The 20,192-nt window shown below is 45.4% G+C and overlaps 1 protein-coding gene across 3 annotated transcripts in view; it reads right to left on the reverse strand.

Annotated features, from left to right (window-relative positions):
- NHEJ1 (non-homologous end joining factor 1) overlaps positions 1 to 12,204 on the reverse strand; it is a 99,674-nt gene extending 87,470 nt beyond the window's left edge. For 2 of the 3 annotated variants that reach the window (XM_040986529.1, XM_040986527.1), the window contains exons 1-3: positions 12,108 to 12,204; positions 8,159 to 8,335; positions 7,567 to 7,779 (exon numbers count right to left, since the gene is read on the reverse strand). In XM_040986529.1, coding sequence (XP_040842463.1) covers positions 7,567 to 7,779; positions 8,159 to 8,335; positions 12,108 to 12,110 — 393 coding nt within the window. In that variant the 5' untranslated portion in view covers positions 12,111 to 12,204. Of the gene's footprint in view, positions 1 to 7,566; positions 7,780 to 8,158; positions 8,336 to 12,103 lie in introns of all 3 variants that reach the window. The other variant, XM_040986528.1, reaches the window with a different exon arrangement.
- Positions 12,205 to 20,192: the final 7,988 nt, after the last annotated feature.

Raw genomic sequence — 20,192 nt, forward strand, 5'->3', positions numbered from 1 at the left:
ATCCTCTGCAGGGATCTCCCAACGGGGTGATGTCCAGTGGAAACACAGGGATGGAACTCAAGTGGAGACACCAGAAAGGTGGGACAAGCAGTAACCAGCAATGCCCACCAAGGAAAGCCACAGCAGCTTGGGCAGCACAGGAGTGCAGCAATGAGAACAACAAAAAAAAAAAATCCTAATCCTAAAAAAAAATCAAAAACAAAACAAAACAAACAAACAAAAAAAACAATTCCACAGGCTGGCACTGAGAAGTGGCAGCTAAAGCTGCTACCTACAACATCAGCACCCCATATGGGTGTTGATTCAAGTCCTGACTGTTCCATTTCCAATCCAGCTCCCAGCTAATGTGCCTGGGAAAGCAGTGGAACATGGCCCAAACGCTTGAACTCCCTTCACCCACATAGGTAACCTGGAAAAAATTCCTGGTTCCTGATTTTAGCTCCGTCCAAGCCTGATCGTTGTGGCCGTTTAGGGAATGAACTAGCAGATAGAAGATACCTCTGTGCCTGTAACTGAAGTACATAAAAGAAAGAAAGAGAGAGAGGAAAAGGAAAGGAAAGGGAAGGGAAGGGAAGGGAAGGGAAGGGAAGGGAAGGGAAGGGAAGGGAAGGGAAGGGAAGGGAAGGGAAGGGAAGGGAAGGGAAGGGAAGGGAAGGGAAGGGAAGAAAAGGAAAGGGAAGGGAAGGAAAGGGAAGGAAAGGAAAGGAAAGGAAAATTATGGAGCTGGAATAGTTACTCTCACAGGCCAACTCTAATATTAAAGTCATATGTACGTTTTATTTAATCCACACTTCCATGAAGTTGAAATTGGTATCTCTAATTCACAGCTGAAAAAAAACTAAACCATACAAATTCAGAACTTAGAGCGAGTATTTGACCTAGCAGTTAAGAAATGTCACTTGGGACCCATTTTGGAGTGCCTTACTCTTCTGATCTAGCTTCCTGCTAATGCACACCCTGGAAGGCACAGGTGATGACTCAAGTTCTCGAGTCCCTGCCTCCCATGACCTTCTAACTTCAAATTGGCACAACCCCAGTGATTGTATGCATTTGGGGAGTAAAGCAGTACAGAAGCTCTTTTATAAATTTGTCTTTCTGCCTCTGTGCTTCTGTCTTTCAAAAAAAAATAGGAGCCAGTGTGGTGAGGTAGCCAACTAAGTGCTGTGGTATAGTACACTAAGCCTCCACCTATGGCACTGGCATTCCACATGGGTGTGTCCTGGCTGCTCCACTTCTGCTTTCGGCCTGAGGAAGCAGTGAAAGCTGGCCCAAGTCTTTGGGTTCCTGTCACCATGCAGGAGACCAAGAAGAAGCTCCTGGCTCCAGCTTTGGAATGACCTAACTCAGGCAATTGTGGCCATTTTGGAAGTGAACCAACAGATATAAGATCTCTCTTTCTCAGATTTTTTTTTTTAAATCTGCCTTTCCAATAAAAATACATAAATCTTAAATAAATAAATAAATAGTTTTTAGAATTCAGAATTTATCCAAGGTCATATAAAAGTACCCTGAAGTGATGGAATAGAATAACAAATTCAAGCCCACTAGTCCCAAAGCCTATGTTCTTTCTACCACTAAACAACCTTTAGATGTGATTTCTAGAAATCATAAAATGGTCAAAGAGGCAACAAATTGGAATGTCAAAATATGAAAGATTAAGAATTATTACGGCCAGCACTGCAGCACAATAGGTTAAGCATCCCTTGCAATGCTAGCATCCCATACTAGAATGCTGTTTGGAATCCTAGTCACTCTATTTCCAGTTCAGTTTCCTACCAATGCCCCTGGGAAAGCAGCATAGAATGACCCAAGTACTTTAGCACCCACAAACCATGTGGGAGACCCAGGTGGAGTTTGAGCTCCTGCTTGACCAAGGGGAGTAAATCAGAGAACAGAAGATTCTCTGTCACTGTGCCTTTCAAATAAATAAATAAATCTTTAAAGAAAATATTTGTTTCTAGAAAAAAATTGATAATAGGATAGAGGCAGCCTGAAGTATTCCATAAGTAGAGATGGTTTCAGTGTCAGAAAGCAAATATCCAAGGCCATATGTATATCATAATACCCTCCATAAATTTCAGAACCATTAAATTCATCATATGAGTATATTATATTCAAGAGGAGATGGGGAAACAGGTAGCTTCCACTCCCTGACTCATAGGAGACTATACAATGTTCATGGAGGAAAATTTGGCATAATGTCGGCAAGATTAAACATAAAACACCAGTGTCACAGCTCTTTTTAAAATTTGCATAGCAGGTTCTCCAGTTTGCATCAGAAACTCCCCATAAACACAGGGGAGGGGGCAGCATTGTGGCACAAGTAAAGCTGCTGCCTGCAATGCTGGCACACCACATACGGGTGCCGCCTGCTCCACTTTTCACCCAGCTCCCTGCCAATGCACCTGGGGAAGCAGCAGAAGATGGCCCAAGTATTTGGACCCCTGCACCCACATGGAAGATCCAGAAGAAGCTACTGGCTCCTGGCTTTGGACTGACCCACCTCTAGCCATTGTGGCCATTTGGGGAGTGAATCAGTTAATTAAAGAGCTTTCTCTCTCTCTTTCTCTCTCTCTCTCTCTCTCCCCAAAAACTTCCCCCTTCTTCCCTTCTCTCTGTAATCCTACCTTTCAAACAAATAAATCTTTTTTAAAAATAATAAAATATTCCTTGATTTGACTATTCCACATTTATCCACAAATTTATTCATTCCTTTACACACAGTAGGAAATCTAAGGATATTTGCTATATAGCAAAAGAAAAGATTACAAACAACTCAATGTCTACTAGTATAAAATCAATTCAATATAGGTTGATACCTCCATTAAATAAAATGCTGTGTTGTCATCAAAAATACTAAGGCAGTGAGCTGTTTTCATATGGATGATCTTGAAGCTCAATAATTAAGTGAAAAAAAAAAAAAAGCAAGGTCTGAACAGCATGGACATCATGACACCATTTGTGATAACATACATACACATGGAAAGTACTGAATTGTGTGAATTCAGTTATATATATACATATATTAATATATTTCTTTCAGAATTCACAAGCAGCTGCTAACAGTAGTTGCTTCAGAGGAGAAAAATGAGGCACTGGAGAAGGGGACAGAAAGGGGACCTATTTTTCACTGTACACCCTCCAATGTTGTTTGAAATGTTTGCCTTTTGCATGAATTGCCCATTCAAAAACCTATCACAAGAATGAGTAACAAACAAAAATTAGAACTATGTGACCTCACAGACTCACACACAAGCCTGAAATAGTATCCACCTCCATCCCTGCCAGTGTCTGCTGGCTGGAACTTTTTCCCTATAAAGCTCCCTGAGGTTCAGGGGTTTCCCTGCAATGGCATTCTTCTACTTTTGAATGGGAAGTATTTTCTTTTCACTTAAGGCATAACTATTAATGAGATCTTCAAGGCTAACTTTTCCTCAAGGCCAAGCACACTCACCCCTCTCGCAATACTGTTGCCTCTCACCTTCAGGGCTGTCCTCAATTGAGGAGTCTGCCCAGAATAGCTGGGTTTAGTTTATATGTTTTTCAGTTATAATATCATTTTAAACAAGTGTTCTGTACTGTATTCTTTTTAGAAGAGGAAAATACCAGAGTCGATTAGCCTCTCAGGAAAACTGCCTGCCGCCCAAGTCACATAATTCTGAACTTCCAGGGTTTGTACTGTAAAATGAGACTAAGAACTTAGATTCCCAAACAATGTCCAAAATGTTTGGGGCACAGAACAATCATCTCTAAGGGAACAGTGCCCCCTGGTGTCACTCAGAAAAAGCTACAGGGGTTTTGAATGAAGGCACCTTATTTATCTAAAGGTGGATGGAAAATTATACAAAGAAATTCATTGAAAATCAACAAGTAGGAGGGACTATTATATGAAGAGCCCTATTTTTAGATTTTAGAAGTTCAGAAATGAAGGAGAAATAGTTCTTCTAGCACATAAGTTTAGTTATACTGGGGAGTTCCAAATTTAAAGTAAATATCAACAAGCAGTTTTTCAAAAACTTCTTACATCTATGCAATCATCTGGGGATGCTAACGCATCATACGGAAAGCTAAACAAGGATGACGGAAATAGTCCTCACTGATCTTCAGATCCTCTACCAGAGCCACCATCTAGTCTCCCCAAAAACACCCTGTCCTCTGAGTCCTGCTAACTAAAACAAACCCTGCTTGTTATTCTTGCAAATCAATTTTCAATGCCCACCCTTAATTTATTTATTTTAAAGGCAAAGAAAAAAGGAAAGACACACAGATACGCACATACAATCCTCCATCTACTGGTTCACTCCCCAAATGGCCACAACAAACAAGGCTGGGCCAGGCTGAAGCCAGGAGGCCGGGGTTCTATCCAGGTCTCCCAAGTAGGTATCTGAGGCCCCAAGTAGCTGGGACATTTTCCACTGCTTTTCTGCACAGGCAGCTGGACTGAAAACAAAGCAGCTAGGACTCAATCTGGTGTCAAAAACAGTGGATTAACACAAGCCCTCTATCCACCTTTAATTTTTTAAAAAAGATTAATTTATTTTTATTGGAAAGTCAGATAACAAGAGAAGAGACAAAGAGGAAGATCTTCCGTACACTGATTCACTCCCCAAATGACCACAACAGCCAGAGCTGAGCCAATCTGAAGCCAGGAGCAAGGAGCAAAGAGCTCTGCTCTTAGTGCAGGGCACTGTTTTTGGCCCTCTTCCACTGCTTTCCCAGGCCATCAACAGGGAGCTGGATGGAAAGAGGGGCTGTTGGGACTTTCACTGGCACCCATAGGAGATCTCAGAGCATGCTAGGCAAGGACTTTAACCACTAGGTTACTGCGCCAGGTCCCTACCTTTAATTTTTAATAGGTGCTCTTAGGGGTACATAAAAACTACAAGTGAAAAGAAGACACCACGACCCTCGTCTCTGAAAATGGGCTTTCAGATCCAACCAATCTAGATGCCAATTTCAGCTCACTTGTTTATTTTTAAGCTGAAAGACTTCAGACAAAATTTCTTCAATCTCATTTCCCTCTCTAAAGAATGGGAATACTAGGGACTGGCTTGGTGGCATATTAGTCTAATCCTCTGCTTGCAGTGCTGGTATTCCATAAGAGCACCAGTTCGTGTTCCAGCTTCTCCACTTCTGATTCAGCTCCCTGCTTACTGCAAAAGTAGCAAGAGATGGCTCAAGTCCTTGGGCTCCTGCACCCACATTTGGGAAACCCAGAAGAAGCTCCTAACTCCTGACTCTTGGTTTTGGCCCAGCCCATCTCTTTTCTATATAATTTTACCTTCCAAATGAAAAGTAAATAAAGCTTAAAACAACAACAACAAAAAAAGGAGAATGAGAATACTGCTACTTATCTCACAGGAGAGTTCATGAGGATTAGAAGATGAGATACGGTACATAATGGCAAGCATGGAAACCAGGGCAGGGGGCAGGCCTGGTGGGGGTTATGGGGAGTCACCCCAACTAGGCTGCAGCTTCCACTGCTTTGCCTGAGGGCCCAGTATGAAGTGGGTAGGAGCAGGCTGGCCTGCAACACCCTTTGGTTCATGTGAAAGACAAGGCCGGAAACAGAACTGACCCAGCAATTGCTACCACCAGCATATGCATAAACTGATTGGGGCAATGGACTGTGCCAGACCCTGTATTGGCAAGCACACACAAGAATCAGGTCTGGGATCACCTCAGACGAAGTTTCTCTGAGGATCCCTCCAACTGAACTGCTGATCTCAAAACCCCAACCAAGAAGAGATTATGTCAGCCAGTGGATTCTGAAGAGATTTCATCGTGCGTGAAACGGCGAGATTGGCAGCAATTCAGAACTGTTGAACTATCAAAACCATCAAAACTGCATGAGCAGGACCCTCGGAGCATGCCTCACATCGGGGACCTGGGATGGGTGTGAGGCTGGATGGGGTTTCTCCCTTTGTCTCTCCCCTTAAACCAGATACAGAAAAAATAATAATAATATTAATATGGAAACAATGGTGCTACCCACTTTCCTGTAGCCCTGACCCTTTGTGCCCTAATCAACTATGTAAAGATTATTAAAAAAAAAAAGTTGAAATAATATTTAGACATTTACCTAGCTCCACCTTGTTACCAGAGTAATAAATCATAAATTGGATCATATTAAATCCTGCTTATTGAAGTTTTTCAGTGAATTCCTGCTGCCTTTGGGACACAAGCTAAACTCAACTAGAATACTCTAAATTCTGCCCACTTCCCACTTAATTTCTTAGATCTTTGTCTCTATACTGTAGCCATGAATTTCTGAACTTGCTCCAAAACTACCATACTTCTTGCCTACAATAATAATTATCTCTTTATTTATTTATTTATTTTTATTGCAAAGTCAGATATACAGAGAGAACAGAGAGGAAGATCTTCTGTCCGATGATTCACTCCCCAAGCAGCCGCAATGGCTGGTGCTGTGCCCATTCAGAGCCAGGAGCCCAGAGCCTCGTCCGGGTCTCCCACACAGGTGCAGGGTCCCAAGGCTTTGGGCCATCCTCTATTGCTTTCCCAGACTACAAACAGTGAGCTGGATGAGGAGTGGGGCTGCCAGGATTAGAAACAGTGCCCATATAGGATCCTGGCACATTCAAGGCAAGAACTTTAGCTGCTAGACTACCACACCAGGCCCAATAATTCTCTTTCTTTCCACCAAACTAACTCCTATTCATCTCTAAATCCAGATCAGAGAGGACAGCTGTATGAATAACTCCCTGCTTTGCAAGCACTAACATTCCATATGAATGCCGGCTCATATCCTGGCATCCACTTCCCATCCAGCTCCCTGTCTATGACCTGGGAAAACAGTGAAGGATGGCCCCAAAGTCTTGGGACCCTGCATCCACATGGAGACCATGAGGAAGCTTCTGGCTCCTGGCCTCAGATCAGCTCAGCTCTGGCAGTTGCAGCCACTTGGGGAGTGAACCAGCAGATGGAGCTCTTTCTCTCTGTCTCACCTTCCCTGTATAAATCTGACTTTCCAATAAAAATAAATAACTCTCTAAAAATTTTCAAAATAAATAAACAAATTCAGTTCAGAAACTCTCTCCTCAAAGAATTTGTTTCTGATTCTCAAGCCATCCTGGACTTCCCTCAATTAAAGAACTGATCACACTTTATAATTTCCTGCCTACTTGTCATCTCACCAGGTTATAAACTCAAGGAAAAGACTGCATTGTTTCAAGTCTGGATATTCCAAAAGTAGCACAGAGTAGATGCTTCATGAAAGAAAAATTTATGAAGATACCCAATAAAGCATGTAGATTCAAATTCTCCCTTTGCAAGGAAAGGCTACTGCAGTCAAGGTTTTTGTTTTTTTTTTTTTTTTTTTTTGTCTACAGTCTAGTCAAGAAATGGTTTTTGTTGTTGTTACTCCAGGCCTTCAGAAGCAGAGTCTGGGGATCAAACCCAGACACAAAGATGTGGGATACAGGCCAGACATCCATCTCAGGGTTATTTCCCAAGTGGAGAATTTCACATGCAGAAAAACAGCAGCACCTAAAACTTCCATTTAAACAACTGGCCCTCCTGATCCTATAGTTGAATCCCACTTACCAGGAAAGGACTAGCTGGATTGCAGTGGAAATTCCAACAGAATGGGAGACCAGAGAGCTCACTCCGCACCTGCAGAATCAGTGCTTCTGTGGTCTGGTCACAGGAAAAGGCAGCTGCACTAGGGCAGGAGGTGTCTTTCAACAGCGGGCGGAGCAAATCTTCCAAATGACAGAGGAAAGCTGCAGGAGGTGCCGTCAGACGCTTGTTCAACTCCTAGAGAGACACAAGTCATGGCAGAGTGGAGGTGTTCAGAGGAAACTGACTCCCTCATAAGCAAAGAAAAGCTCTGGATAATGTGAAGACAAGGGGTAGGAGAAAAAGAGCTGGGAAGATAAAAGCATGCATGCAGAACATCACGCACACAGAACAGACTCTTTTTCCTTCTCATTCACTCCCTACTCCCAGCTCACACATACAAAGAGAGACAGAAAGATCCCCAGGCTACTAGCAAAGATGTAGAACATCAATTGGAATCACCTTTAATCAACTCAACCTCCCAAGGCAACCTGTATACAGGTGAGCCGATTGATGTGAATGTCCCCTGGAACAGTAACTCCCACCACCTCGTGGCAGTCCCTCTCTTTACACCTACCTTGGCCCTCTGGATGACCACAGTGGTGTCCACCTGTTCATGCCACACCTGGTGCAGATCTGAAACCAGTAAGGCATAACCCTGCCTGGTAATACAGGCCTTGACCAAGAGGGAGTTCTCAGCAAGCTGTAGCCATGCCCACGGCTGTGTCAACAGGCCTTGCTCCAATTCCTCCATCTGCAGGAAAATCCCAATTTAGCAAAGGGCTCCCAGGGTAGTCTGTTCTAGGGAGGAGAGCACTGTGAAAATCATCCCAGATAAAACAGAAGGCACACATTTATATCCTATCTCTATATACAACCAGCGAAATACCAACCTTACTGCTCCTTGGCCACTAAAAATCTATTTAGAATCTTCCGAGGTTTGTATTCATATTAAGCTCCTACAAGATAAAAAATGTCTTTCTCCCACGGTGATTAAGCCTCAACATATTGGTGTCAGTATTTCTGCCTTCTAATAATATAACTCAATGTGAAAGCCACACCATCCTTGTTGCATCTTTATCACATTCCTAATAAACCAATGCTGTTCTTCCCCAGGTTGTTTAGAAGGGAATGAACATGGCCTGGCAGCGTGGCCTAGCAGCTAAAGTCCTTGCCTTGAACACACTGGGATTCCATATGGGCGCCAGTTCTAATCCCGGCAGCTCCACTTCCCATCCAGCTCCCTGCTTGTGGCCTGGGAAAGCAGTCGAGGATGGTCCCAACGCCTTGGGACCCTGCACCCATGTGGGAGACCCAAAAGAAGTTCCTGGATCCTGGCTTCAGATGGGCATAGCATTGGCCATTGCGCTCACTTGGGGAGTGAATCATCGGTGGAAGATCTTCCTCTCTGTCTCTCCTCCTCTCTGTATATCTGACTTTCCAATAAATAAATAAATCTTTAAAAAAAAAAAGGGGGGGGGGAATGAACAGCTTTTATCTTTTTTTTTTTTAAAGATTTATTTTTATTATTTTTTCATTGGAAAGGTGGATATACAGAGAGGAGAGACAGAGAGGAAGATCTTCCGTCCGATGATTCACTCCCCAAGTGAGTGCAACGGGCCGATACTATGCCGATCCGAAGCCAGGAGCCTCTTCCGGGTCTCCCACGTGGGCGCAGGTTCCCAAAGCTTTTGGGCTGTCCTCGACTGCTTTCCCAGGCCACAGGCAGGGAGCTGGAAGGGAAGCGGGGCTGCCGGGATTAGAACCGGCACCCATATGGGATCCCGGGCGTGCAAGGCGAGGACCTTTAACCACTTGCGCCACCGCGCCGGGCCCGACAGCTTTTATCTTATAAAGCATCATCAATCACACATACCTAGAACACAAAATTCAAATTATTTGATCATTATCTAGAATTTCTACAAAGCTCTTGGAGCAGGCATTTGGTGCCACCATTAAGATGCCACTTGAGAGACTTCCATCCCATCTCTGAGTACCCAAGTTTAAGTTCTAATTCTGCTCCCAATTCCAGCTTCCTGCTAATGTGCCTAGGTAGCAAGTGCTGGGTCTAGTAAGTCGGTCCCATGTGGAAAACCGTTGGGACTCCTAGCATCTGCCTGGTCCAGTCCCTGCTGTAGTGGGTATCTGGGGAGAGAAACAAGAGGCAGCTTGTTCTCTCTTTCGTGTTTCTCTCCCTTTCAAATAAATTTTTAAAATAACAACAAGCTTCTGAAGTTCCCAGAATTACAGAAAAACCAAACCTCTGGAAGTTTCCAGAATTACAGAAAACCCCCGAAAGTTTCACTAGTGGAAAACTCACATTCCAAATCAGAATGCCTGGTCTCCCATCTTAGATCGTCTTGCAGTTCCAGCTTCTTGCTGCTGCACACTCTTGATGGCTCAGGGAGTTGGGTTCCTATCTATCCACATAGGAAGCCTGGCTTTGTTCCTGGTTCAAGGCTTCAGCCACCTAGCCCTAGCAACTGCAGTTTCTTGGAGGGTAAACCAGAGGATGGGAACTCCCTGTCTAGTTCTCTTGTTTCTGGCTCTCAAATAAACAAAATACACAAAATATTTTTGTTAAAATTTTATTTCTATGTATTTTAGAGTCGGAGTTACAGAGATAGAGACAGCACTTCCAGCTACTATTTTACTCCCCAAATAGCTGCAATGACCAGGGCGAGGCAAGGCCAAAGCCACAATTCTGAACTCCCACCTGCATGGGAGATAAGGAAGAAGCACCTGGCTTCAGATCAGCTCAACTCCAAAGTCATGGCCATTTGGGATTTAACCAGAAGGTGGAAGATATTTCTGTCTCTCCTTCACTCCATAAATCTGATGTGCCTCTCCAATAAAAATCAATAAATCTTTAACAACAAGAAAATAAAAAGTTTGCCAAAAACCTTAGGAAGCAAATAACAGGAAAGGTTTCACAAGTGTTCTTCACCGCTCTAAAAATGTTCTTGTTCTCTCATCACACAAGAAAAAATTAGCAAGAGTTTCAGTGGGAAATCATTAAACATCCAACTTAGCCTCAATCTGGCTGCTTCTGATTTTGTTTTCTAATCTAAAAAAAAAAAAAAAAAAAACCTCTGGGGAACGGGAGTTGTTAAGTGCTGGCATCCCATACGGGTGCTACTTTGTGTCCAGTCTGCTCCACTTCTCATCCAGCCAGTTTTCTGCTTGTGGCCTGAAAATTCAGTAGAGGATGGCCCAAGTCCCGGGGCCCCTGCACCACATGGGAGATCCATTAGAGGTTCCTGGCTCCCAGCTTCAGATCAGCTCAGATCCAGCCTCCGCAGCCATTTGGCAAATGAACAAGCAGATGGAAAATCTTGCTCTGTCTCTTAATCTGCCTTTCAAATAAAAATATAAAGAAATCTTTTTTAAAAATTCTCTGAAGGGCAGTAACTTGTAGTAAATACTGCATTGACACGGTTAGACTCCCAAGATCCCCAGTTCTTCAGAGATGTACTAAATGTCTGACATCATCACAGCAACTTCTTTAACGTGACCAAGCTTTTTACGCTGAAGGGAAAAAAAGGTTCACATCTTTATCTTTCAATTCCACGTTTCCACCAATTATTGAAGTTCCCTTGTCTGCTGTCACTGATTTGCAGACGGTCTCAATCTGATGGGAGAATGGTAGTTACATTTCCCATATGTCCCCAGAGGCAGACATGACTCAGCTAAGTCCTCTCTGGACAAGAGCTTCCGAGCTGCCAAAGGTTGCAAATGCAAATGAGGCCACCTAGCTCCTTTCCAAGCACTCCCCGTTGAGAGAAGCTTAACTGGAATTGTTTTTGTTATCCAAGCCGGGCTCTTCTGAAAGCTCAGCGACTCAGAGCCCTCCCTATTTGATGGCTTGTTGCTCTGGAGGAGCGACGCTAAAATGTGGCTCCATAAAAACGTTTTACACACTGCACGCGACCTCGCTTGGCATGGCCGCCGTGAGTCCCCTTCTAAGCCTGAGGTCTCTCTAAACGTCCTCTTCTTCCTTCCACGAAACCTTTCCCAGACACAAAAGCCAGCTTCGCCCATCTCGCACGGGAAGGGAAGGGTGCCGCAAGGAGGCAGCGGGAACGGGGTCTCTCCTCAGAACAGGTTTGCCCCTCAAGTTCCAACCCTAGCGTGGGGCCCCTCCGGAGCCTGTAGAGGGCAACAAAGCCTCAGAGTCAAGCCGGGCCCGCCTGACCACAGCGCTGCCCAGTTTCCATCCGCCCTCCCGCTGCTACAGCACTCCTGCTGAGAACCCGCAGAATGGGGGCCCCCTGCAAAGCCGAACCTGCGTGCTGCGTCCCTCACTACAACCCAAAGAACCCCCTCACTCCAACGCCACAGCCCAGCGGCGGCAGACGGACCGCGCACGCGCGGCTCCGCCCCCCGGCCTGTCCTAGGCTCGGGGCAGCGCGCGGTCCCTGCTGGGAGAAACCACCGTGCCAGACCCAGCCCGCATTTCTAGGCCGCCAGTCACCGGTCACCGGCCGGACCGACCCCGTCCCGAGCCAGAGATAGATCTCACCTACCATCAGTTGCCGGGACAGCTTCCACCGTCCTCGAAGCTGGCCAGCCCGCGCAAACCGAAGGGCTTAGAGGAGACGCAGATCCCCCCCCCCCTGCGGAGAGGCGGGGCCTCAATGACCAGGGGCGGGGCCAGGGACTGGCGTGGGCGGGGACTCCGGCTCAGGGGCGGGGCCCGCGGCTGCTGTGGTAGGAGCTCCCCTTAGCTGGACACATCTCGGCAGCCGCCCTTCATTGCTGCATTCTCCCTTGTGCCCAAGAAAAGTGGGAGAGCCCTGGCCGTCCGCTGGTATCAGGGCTGAAGAGTCGTGGCCCCGTTTGGGGTCAGGCTGGAAGAGTAGAAAGAACACCAAAGTGCAGGTGGAGGGCACCCGAATTGGAATGTGTCAAGTGCCAGTTCTTTCTCTTGCCTCCCCCTATTGGCCAGGCTCTATTTAAAATTTAAAATAATACAACTTGTAACCTCACAAGTTCTCACCATCAACTGGTATTGTTTGAGAGGAATCTCCTTGCCAGATTCTACTGGAAAGCCCTCCATCACCATGTACTTTGTGTAATTCGTGCTTTTGCTCCAGCTGGGACTCAAAGCCTGAAAAATTTTCCCCATCCGTTGTTATGGTATGGTATGGTATGTTATGTTAAATTCTCTTAACTGTGCAGACCCTAGCTACTTCCACTAGTCTCCAGTAAGAATAAGTTATCCCTTCCTCTGAATGCACATTATTTTATTCATCGCAGAGGACCTTCTGCTTTGCATCTGAGTAAGAATTATGTAATCCTTTTAGAATAAAATGCCTCAAGAGTGCAGGAACCTTTGGGCCTGGCGCAGTAGCCTAGCAGCTGAAGTCTCTACATTGCCTTGAAGGCACATATGGGTGCCAGTTCTAATCTTGGCAGCCCTGCTTCCCATCCAGCTCCCTGCTTGTGGCCTGGGAAAGCAGTCAAGGACGGCCCAAAACTTTGGGACCCTGCACCCGCATGGGAGACCTGGAAGAGGCTCCTGGCTTCAGATTGGCACAGCTCTGGCCATCTCAGCCACTTGGGGAATGAATCATTGGATGGAAGATCTTCCTCTCTTATTTTTCCTCCTCTCTGAATATCTGACTTTCCAATAAAAATAAATCTTTTTTGAAAAAAAGTGTAGGAACCCAGTCATATCTGTATCTTTAATGCTAGGTTCTTGCATATGGTATAGAGGCATCACTCAATAAAAGGTAAGCAAATGCTAGGGTTCGATGGCATTGAAAGTTCACAGGCAAGGAATCAAGATGGCAGAACAGGGTAAAGACACGTTTAAACAGACAGAGAAATATTAGCCAGTGTGAAGCAGAGAGAGCACAGTCCAGGAAATAGGAGAAGTCAGAACAACAGCAGAGGGGTACCTGGAGACTGACAGACACAGGAAAGCAGCAAAAACAATGGTGTGGTGTTGCAGTGACTGATACACAACCAGCATTCAGCAAACAGTGATCTGAACCCCACCAGCAATAAGGTGGGAAGGGACATTTACCAGGAGCTCAGGAGGTGAACTGCTCGTCCTGCTACTCTGTTTGATTTGACCAGGGGCAGAGACAGAGCAGCAGGTCCCAGACAGGCTGTGCAGGAACAGGGCAGGTTTCACAGCCCATTCTGCCTCCTAGAGCCCTAATGGGCACCATTTTGTTTAAACAGGCAAAGACTATGGACAGTACTGTACCTGCTCATGCACGGAGCTGTGAGTGAACCCATTTCTGACTCAGTGAACCGTAACAATGTGGCATAATACATATTCCACCCAAGACAGGTCCGAGTAGCCCTCAGACCTGATGGCCAGCAGATCAAGAGCTCTAGTAGTGGCACATCAGGCGCCATTTCTTACAGTGTGGCAAAGAATTTCAGACTGGGGCCCAGCGGTGTGGCCTAACAGCTAAAGTCTCTACCTTGAACACACCGGGATCCCATATGGGCACGGGTTCTAATCCCAGCATCTCCACTTCCCATAAAGCTCCCTGCTTGTGGCCTGGGAAAGCAGTCGAGGATGGCCCAACGCCTTGGGACCCTGCACCCGTGTGGGATACACAGAAGAAGTTCCTGGCTCCTGGCTTCGGATCGGCATAGCATCAGCCGTTGTGCTCACTTGGGGAGTGAATCATCGGATGGAAGATCTTCCTCTCTGTCTCTCCTCCTCTCTGCATATCTGACTTTCCGATAAAACATAAATAAATCTTTAAAAAGAAGAAGAAGAATTTCAGACTGCAGGGGACAACAGTGAACTGCACATGCACTGAGCTTGGCAAGAACTCACAAAGCTCAGTACATTGCTCTGGTCCCACAGGAAAACACACTAACTATGGCAGGTCAAAATAGATCCTATTGTGCAGGTCAAAATAGATTCTTGTGGCCCTGAGACCTAACAGCCAACAGGTTCTGGCAAGATCAGCACCACCAACAGCCTAACTATATAGCCTGGTGTTTCCCTAATCCTGGGACTTATTCCAACCTCAAGTGGGAGAAAGGTTGTACAGATAACCATGCATGCTCAGCATGGTATCACAGGAGGTGGAGACTGGTGAGCCAGGAGCTGGGGCCGTGGAGACCATGGCGGAAATCTAACATAAGAACCCAGACCTGGAACTCGCAGGAGGGAGTGGCACAAGTGACTGCAAACAAAGAGCCATGTACCACTGTAGACGTGTGGGTGACACAGCTTTAAGAACCTGTTCCAAGGAAAAGAATCTGCTAACCAGAAGTACAATGGCCAAGAGCAAAAAAGAAAAAATAGACACAATGAATATTACTGAAGACTCCCCTGCAAAGGAGCAAAATCCTTTGCCAACTTCAGAATTAACTGAGGAAGACATTGAGAAAACGTAGGATACAGAATTCAAAACACATGTTATAAAACTTGTTATCAACAAAAGAAGCACATAAAGCAAGCATTCAAGGAATTCAAGGAATATGTCACACTGGAAATGAATCAAATGAAAGCTGATATATCAGAAATGAAGAATACAACAGAGTAAATTAAAAGTGCAGTGGAGGGCCCGGCGTGGTGGCGCAGTGGTTAAGGTCCTCACCTTGCACGCCCGGGATCCCATATGGGCGCCGGTTCTAATCCCGGCAGCCCCGCTTCCCTTCCAGCTCCCTGCCTGTGGCCCGGGAAGGCAGTCGAGGACGGCCCAAAGCCTTGGGACCCTGCACCCGCGTGGGAGACCCAGAAGAGGCTCCTGGCTTCGGATCGGCATAGTATCGGCCCGTTGTGCTCACTTGGGGAGTGAATCATCGGACAGAAGATCTTCCTCTCTGTATATCTGCCTTTCCAATAAAAAACAAACAAACAAACAAATAAAAAACAATGCTATAAAAGTGCAATGGAGAGTCTCCAAAACAGAATGAAGGAGGCAGAAGAAAGAATCTCAAAATTAGAAGATATTTCCTGTCACCAGGAGCAAACAAATAAAAAGCTGGTAGCAGAGCTGGATCAGACCAAAAGAAGTATTCAAGAATAGAAAGACACTATTAAAAGGCCAAACATAAGAGTTATGGGAGTCCCTGAAAGTGCAGAAAGAGAAGCTGGGTTTAATGAAAGAGAAGCTGGGTTTAAAGCTGGTTTTATTTAATGAAATAATAAGAGAAGATTTTCCCAATCTAGAGAAAGAATTGGGAAACAGCATCCAGGATGGGGCACAGAACTCCCAACAGGCTTGACTAAAGGCAATCTTCACCACAACAATGATAATCAAGCTCTCTTCAATCGAACATAAAGAAAAGATCCTTAAATGTGCATGTGAAAAAAATCAGCTGACATACAAAGGAATGCCAGTCAAACTCACATGAGACTTCTCACAGGAAACTCTACAGGCCAGAAGAGAATGGGGCAACATTTTCCAGATCCTAAAAGCAAAAAATTGTCACCCCAGGATAACCTAACAAGCAAAACTTTCCTTTGTCTTCAAAAATGAAATAAAATTCTGGCTCAGCGGCATGGCCTAGCAGCTAAAGTCCTCGCCTTGAACACACCGGGATCTCATATGGACAGTTTCTAATCCTGGCAGCTCCACTTCCCATAAAGCTCCCTGCTTGTGGCCTGGCGAAACAATCGAAGATGGCCCAAAGCCTTGGTAACCTGCACCTGAGTGGGAGACCCAGAAGAGCTCCAGGCTCCTGGCTTCAGATTGGCACAGCACTGGCCATTGTGCTCACTTGGGGAGTGAATCATCGGATGGAAGATCTTCCTCTCTGTCTCTCCTCTTCTATGTATATCTGACTTTCCAATAAAAATAAATAAATGTTTTTAAAAAATGAAATAAAATTCTTCCACAGTCAAGAAAAGTTAAAATATGCCTCTTCCAAACCTGCCTTACAAATGATACTTGAAGATGTTCTCTTGACAGAGAAAAGGAATAACGCCCACCAAAACCAAAGGCAAATGCAAAGAACATCCCAGTAAAATAACAGCAGAAGACTTAAGTCAATGAACAACCCATTGCTAAAGTGACAGGACCAAATTACCACCTATTTGTACTAACCCTGAATGCAAATGACTTAAACTCATCAACTAAATGTCATAGATTAGTAGACTGTATTAAAAAACAAAACCCATCTATTTGTTGCCTGCAGAAGACACATTTCACCCACAAAGATCAGCAGAAACTGTATCTCTTAGATTTTGATGTTTTCTGTTATTCTCATCTCTTCACAACACTTTCTTCTGATTAAATTCTTCAGTGACTCATAGATCCCACAGAAGCATCATTTTCTTCAAGAAGGTTCTTGTCGCTGTCCTGCAGCAATGGACTTGGTGCACAGAGGACAGGTGGACTACTGACGTTAATAGCCGAAGTTTATTAGTGGCATCAGACTTTAGACACCTACGGTCCTATGGAATAAGGGAGGAAGTATTGAGCTTATCAACAAACCTATCAACTGTTTCTATACTTTTGTTTGGAACTCCTTTTGTTTTGTATATTGTACCAAGTATTCTCATTCACATGCTGTCCACTCAACTGTTCTCATACAAATGATATCCAATCAGTTATTCAAAAGGTATCCATTCGGTTGTTATCATACAAATATTATCTAATCAACTGTAATCCTGTGCTTGCTGACCTTCCAGGGTCATAATGTCTTTCTACAAGTTCATTTCTTTTTCATTTCTTCAGCGACACATTAGTCATTCAGTAGCATGTTATTTAACTTCAAACTGTTGTTAATTTTTTTTCTCCCTGTTGTTTATTTTGTTTCATGTGTTTGGGTATGGAGCAGTCTTGGCTGGGCTGAAACATCCAATAATAAGAACCAGAATGGGGCCTGGCGGCGTGGCCTAGCAGCTAAAGTCCTTTCCTTGAATTCGCCGGGATCCCATATGGGCACTGGTTCTAACCCCGGCTGCTCCACTTCCCATCCAGCTCCCTGCTTGTGGCCTGGGAAAGCAGTTGAGGACGGCCCAAAGCCTTGGGATCCTGCACCCACGTGGGAGACCCGTAAGAGGTTCCTGGTTCCGGCTTCGGATTGGCGCAGCACCGGCCATTGCACTTACTTGGGGAGTGAATCATCGGGTGGATGATCTTCCTCTCTGTCTCTCCTTCTCTTTGTATATCTGACTTTCCAATAAATAAATAAATCTTAAAAAAAAAAAAAGAACCAGAATGGATTGAAGGCCAGTCAGGAAAGGCCACTGTTCCTGCTAGGACAGAAGGTGGACCGAGTAAGGTTGGCTCACAGACCCACCAATATGTGAAAAATCTGGCATTGGGAGAGGTTTTGATGGAGGAGCCTGGGCAATTTCTCTTGCAGGACACAGTCCCTGCAGGTGAGTGCAAGAAGCACGATAAGGAACAGATCAGACCAGGTACTCACAGGCATACATTTGGCACAGGTCAGGGGCAGACCAGGCTGAACCCCTTTATATCAACTGCTGGTGAATCCGAACACCAGAACAGCATGTGGGCCAGGCCAGGTATGGTCGCAACACATACCAATACACATTACAGCTGGGATTGAATACACGCTGGGCTGGTCTAGACTGTAATCCTCACCAGCTAGAATTGGGGGTGGGCCAGGCCAGGCTACAGCACCCATTAGCAAATGCCAAGGTGAGGCGGTTCATGCCAGACTGGGATGCAGCGCTAGTAGGAACCAGGGAGGGAGGGGGTAAAGCTGGTAGGGGGAATATGAAGGGCCCCCCTGCTGGAACAACCTGTGCACTGAAGAGTATGAGTTGGGATGGGGGCAGACCAGATCAGGCAAGGCTACAACATCTGTGGGCCTCATGTGAGCTAGATCAGGGAAGAGCCAGGCTTGGTTGACTGTCCCTACTGGTGCAAACATAAAGCAGAATGGGACAGGGTTGGTTGGGTTTTGCTGTAGCATCAGATAGCAGATGCTGGCACTGGTGGCTAATCTGTTAAGTTAAACTACAGAACCATCTGGAAAGTGTATGATTCGGGAGCGGGAGTGGCCTAGGAGGGAAATAGTGGGCACCTCCCTCTTGGGTTACCACTCACACTGGAGAGCATGAAAACCAGGATAGGGGAGGGGATGGCTGGACAGAATGGCAGCCACAAGCATGTGTGTGGACTGGATAGTGGAGCTAGTTGGGTTGAACTAGGCTTCAATACCCATCGACATGTATGAGAGCTGAATGGACTAGCCTACTATACATACTGACAAGCACGGGAACCAGGGTAGGGGGCAGGCCTGGTGGGGGTTATTGTGGGTCGCTCAAACTAGGCAGCAGCTCCCACCGGTTTATGTGAGGACCAAGTGTGTGCTGGGCAGCATCAGGCTGGACTACATAACCCATTGTTTCCAGTGAAGACAGGGTTGGAAACAGAACTGACCCAGCAATTGCAACCACCAGCTGATTGGGGCAATGGACTGTGCCGGGCCCTGTACTTGCAAGTACACACAAAAATCAGGTCTGGGATCACTTCAGATGAAGTTTCTTTGGGGTTCTCCCCAGTTGAACTGCCAGATGAGAACCCCCAACCATGAAGGGAAGTGCAGGTTCCATGGTCTGCCATGGAGTACAAATGCCAGAGCCGAGCCTCTTCAGAGGCTCAGACGGAGCAGTGGAAACACAATCAGGTGTGCGCAGAGGTCTATTGGAACCTGCAGAGGATACCTGGCACCGTAACAGAGGACAGAACTAACCAACTGCTCTAGCCATGTGTTGGCAGTGAAAAACTGAGCAAACGGAGACTCTAAGGTGGACTATCTCAATCAGTGGATTCTGCAGTGACTTCATCATGCTTGGAATGACGAGATTGGCATTGTGGACATTGTGGCATTGAGGACATTGTGACCCCGGAAGGTCAGCAAGCACAGGATTACAGTTGATTGGACAACATTTGTATGATAACAACTGAATGGATACCTTTTGTATAACTGATTGGATATCATTTGTATGAGAACAGTTGAGTGGACAGCATGTGAATGAGAACACTTGGTACAATATACAAAACAAAAGGAGTTTCAAACAAAAGTATAGAAACAGTTGATGGGTTTGTTGATAAGCTCAATACTTCTCCCTTATCCCATATGACCACTAATAAACTATCAAAACTGCATGAGCAGGACCCTCAGAGCATGCCCCACATCGGGGGCCTGGGATGGATGGGAGGCCTGGGATGGATGGGAGGCTGGGTGGGGGTGGGGCTTCTCCCTTTATCTCCCCATTTACCCCAGATCCAAAAAAAAAAAAAAAAAGAGAGAGAGAATGTGGAAATAATAGTCTTACCCACTTTCCTGTAACCCTTGAAACTTTGTGCCCTAATTGACCATGTAGATTGTCAAAAATAAAAAAAAATAAGTTGTTTTCAGTAACTTGTATTACAAACTGTGAAAGCTTGAGCACAACCAAATCAGTAGACAATGTGTTAAATTCCATCCCCACAATCATATGCAGAATGACCATGGACGTGAAGGCAGCAAGGCCAGCAGACACTGGTGCTTTACTGGGAATTCAGATACCATCAGCAGTGCTGACAACAGCGAACTGATTTTTCCAAAACAGTGAACAAACTCTTGGGAAAGTACTGATCAAAACAGTTTTAATTTCTGGGGAGGTGTATATGTAGTAAACTTTTCAGAATATGCAAAGATTTGGT

Source organism: Ochotona curzoniae, unplaced genomic scaffold (assembly GCF_017591425.1).
Source record: "Ochotona curzoniae isolate NIBS_2020 unplaced genomic scaffold, NIBS_Ocur_1.0 contig_4514, whole genome shotgun sequence".
Taxonomy (NCBI): domain Eukaryota; kingdom Metazoa; phylum Chordata; class Mammalia; order Lagomorpha; family Ochotonidae; genus Ochotona; species Ochotona curzoniae.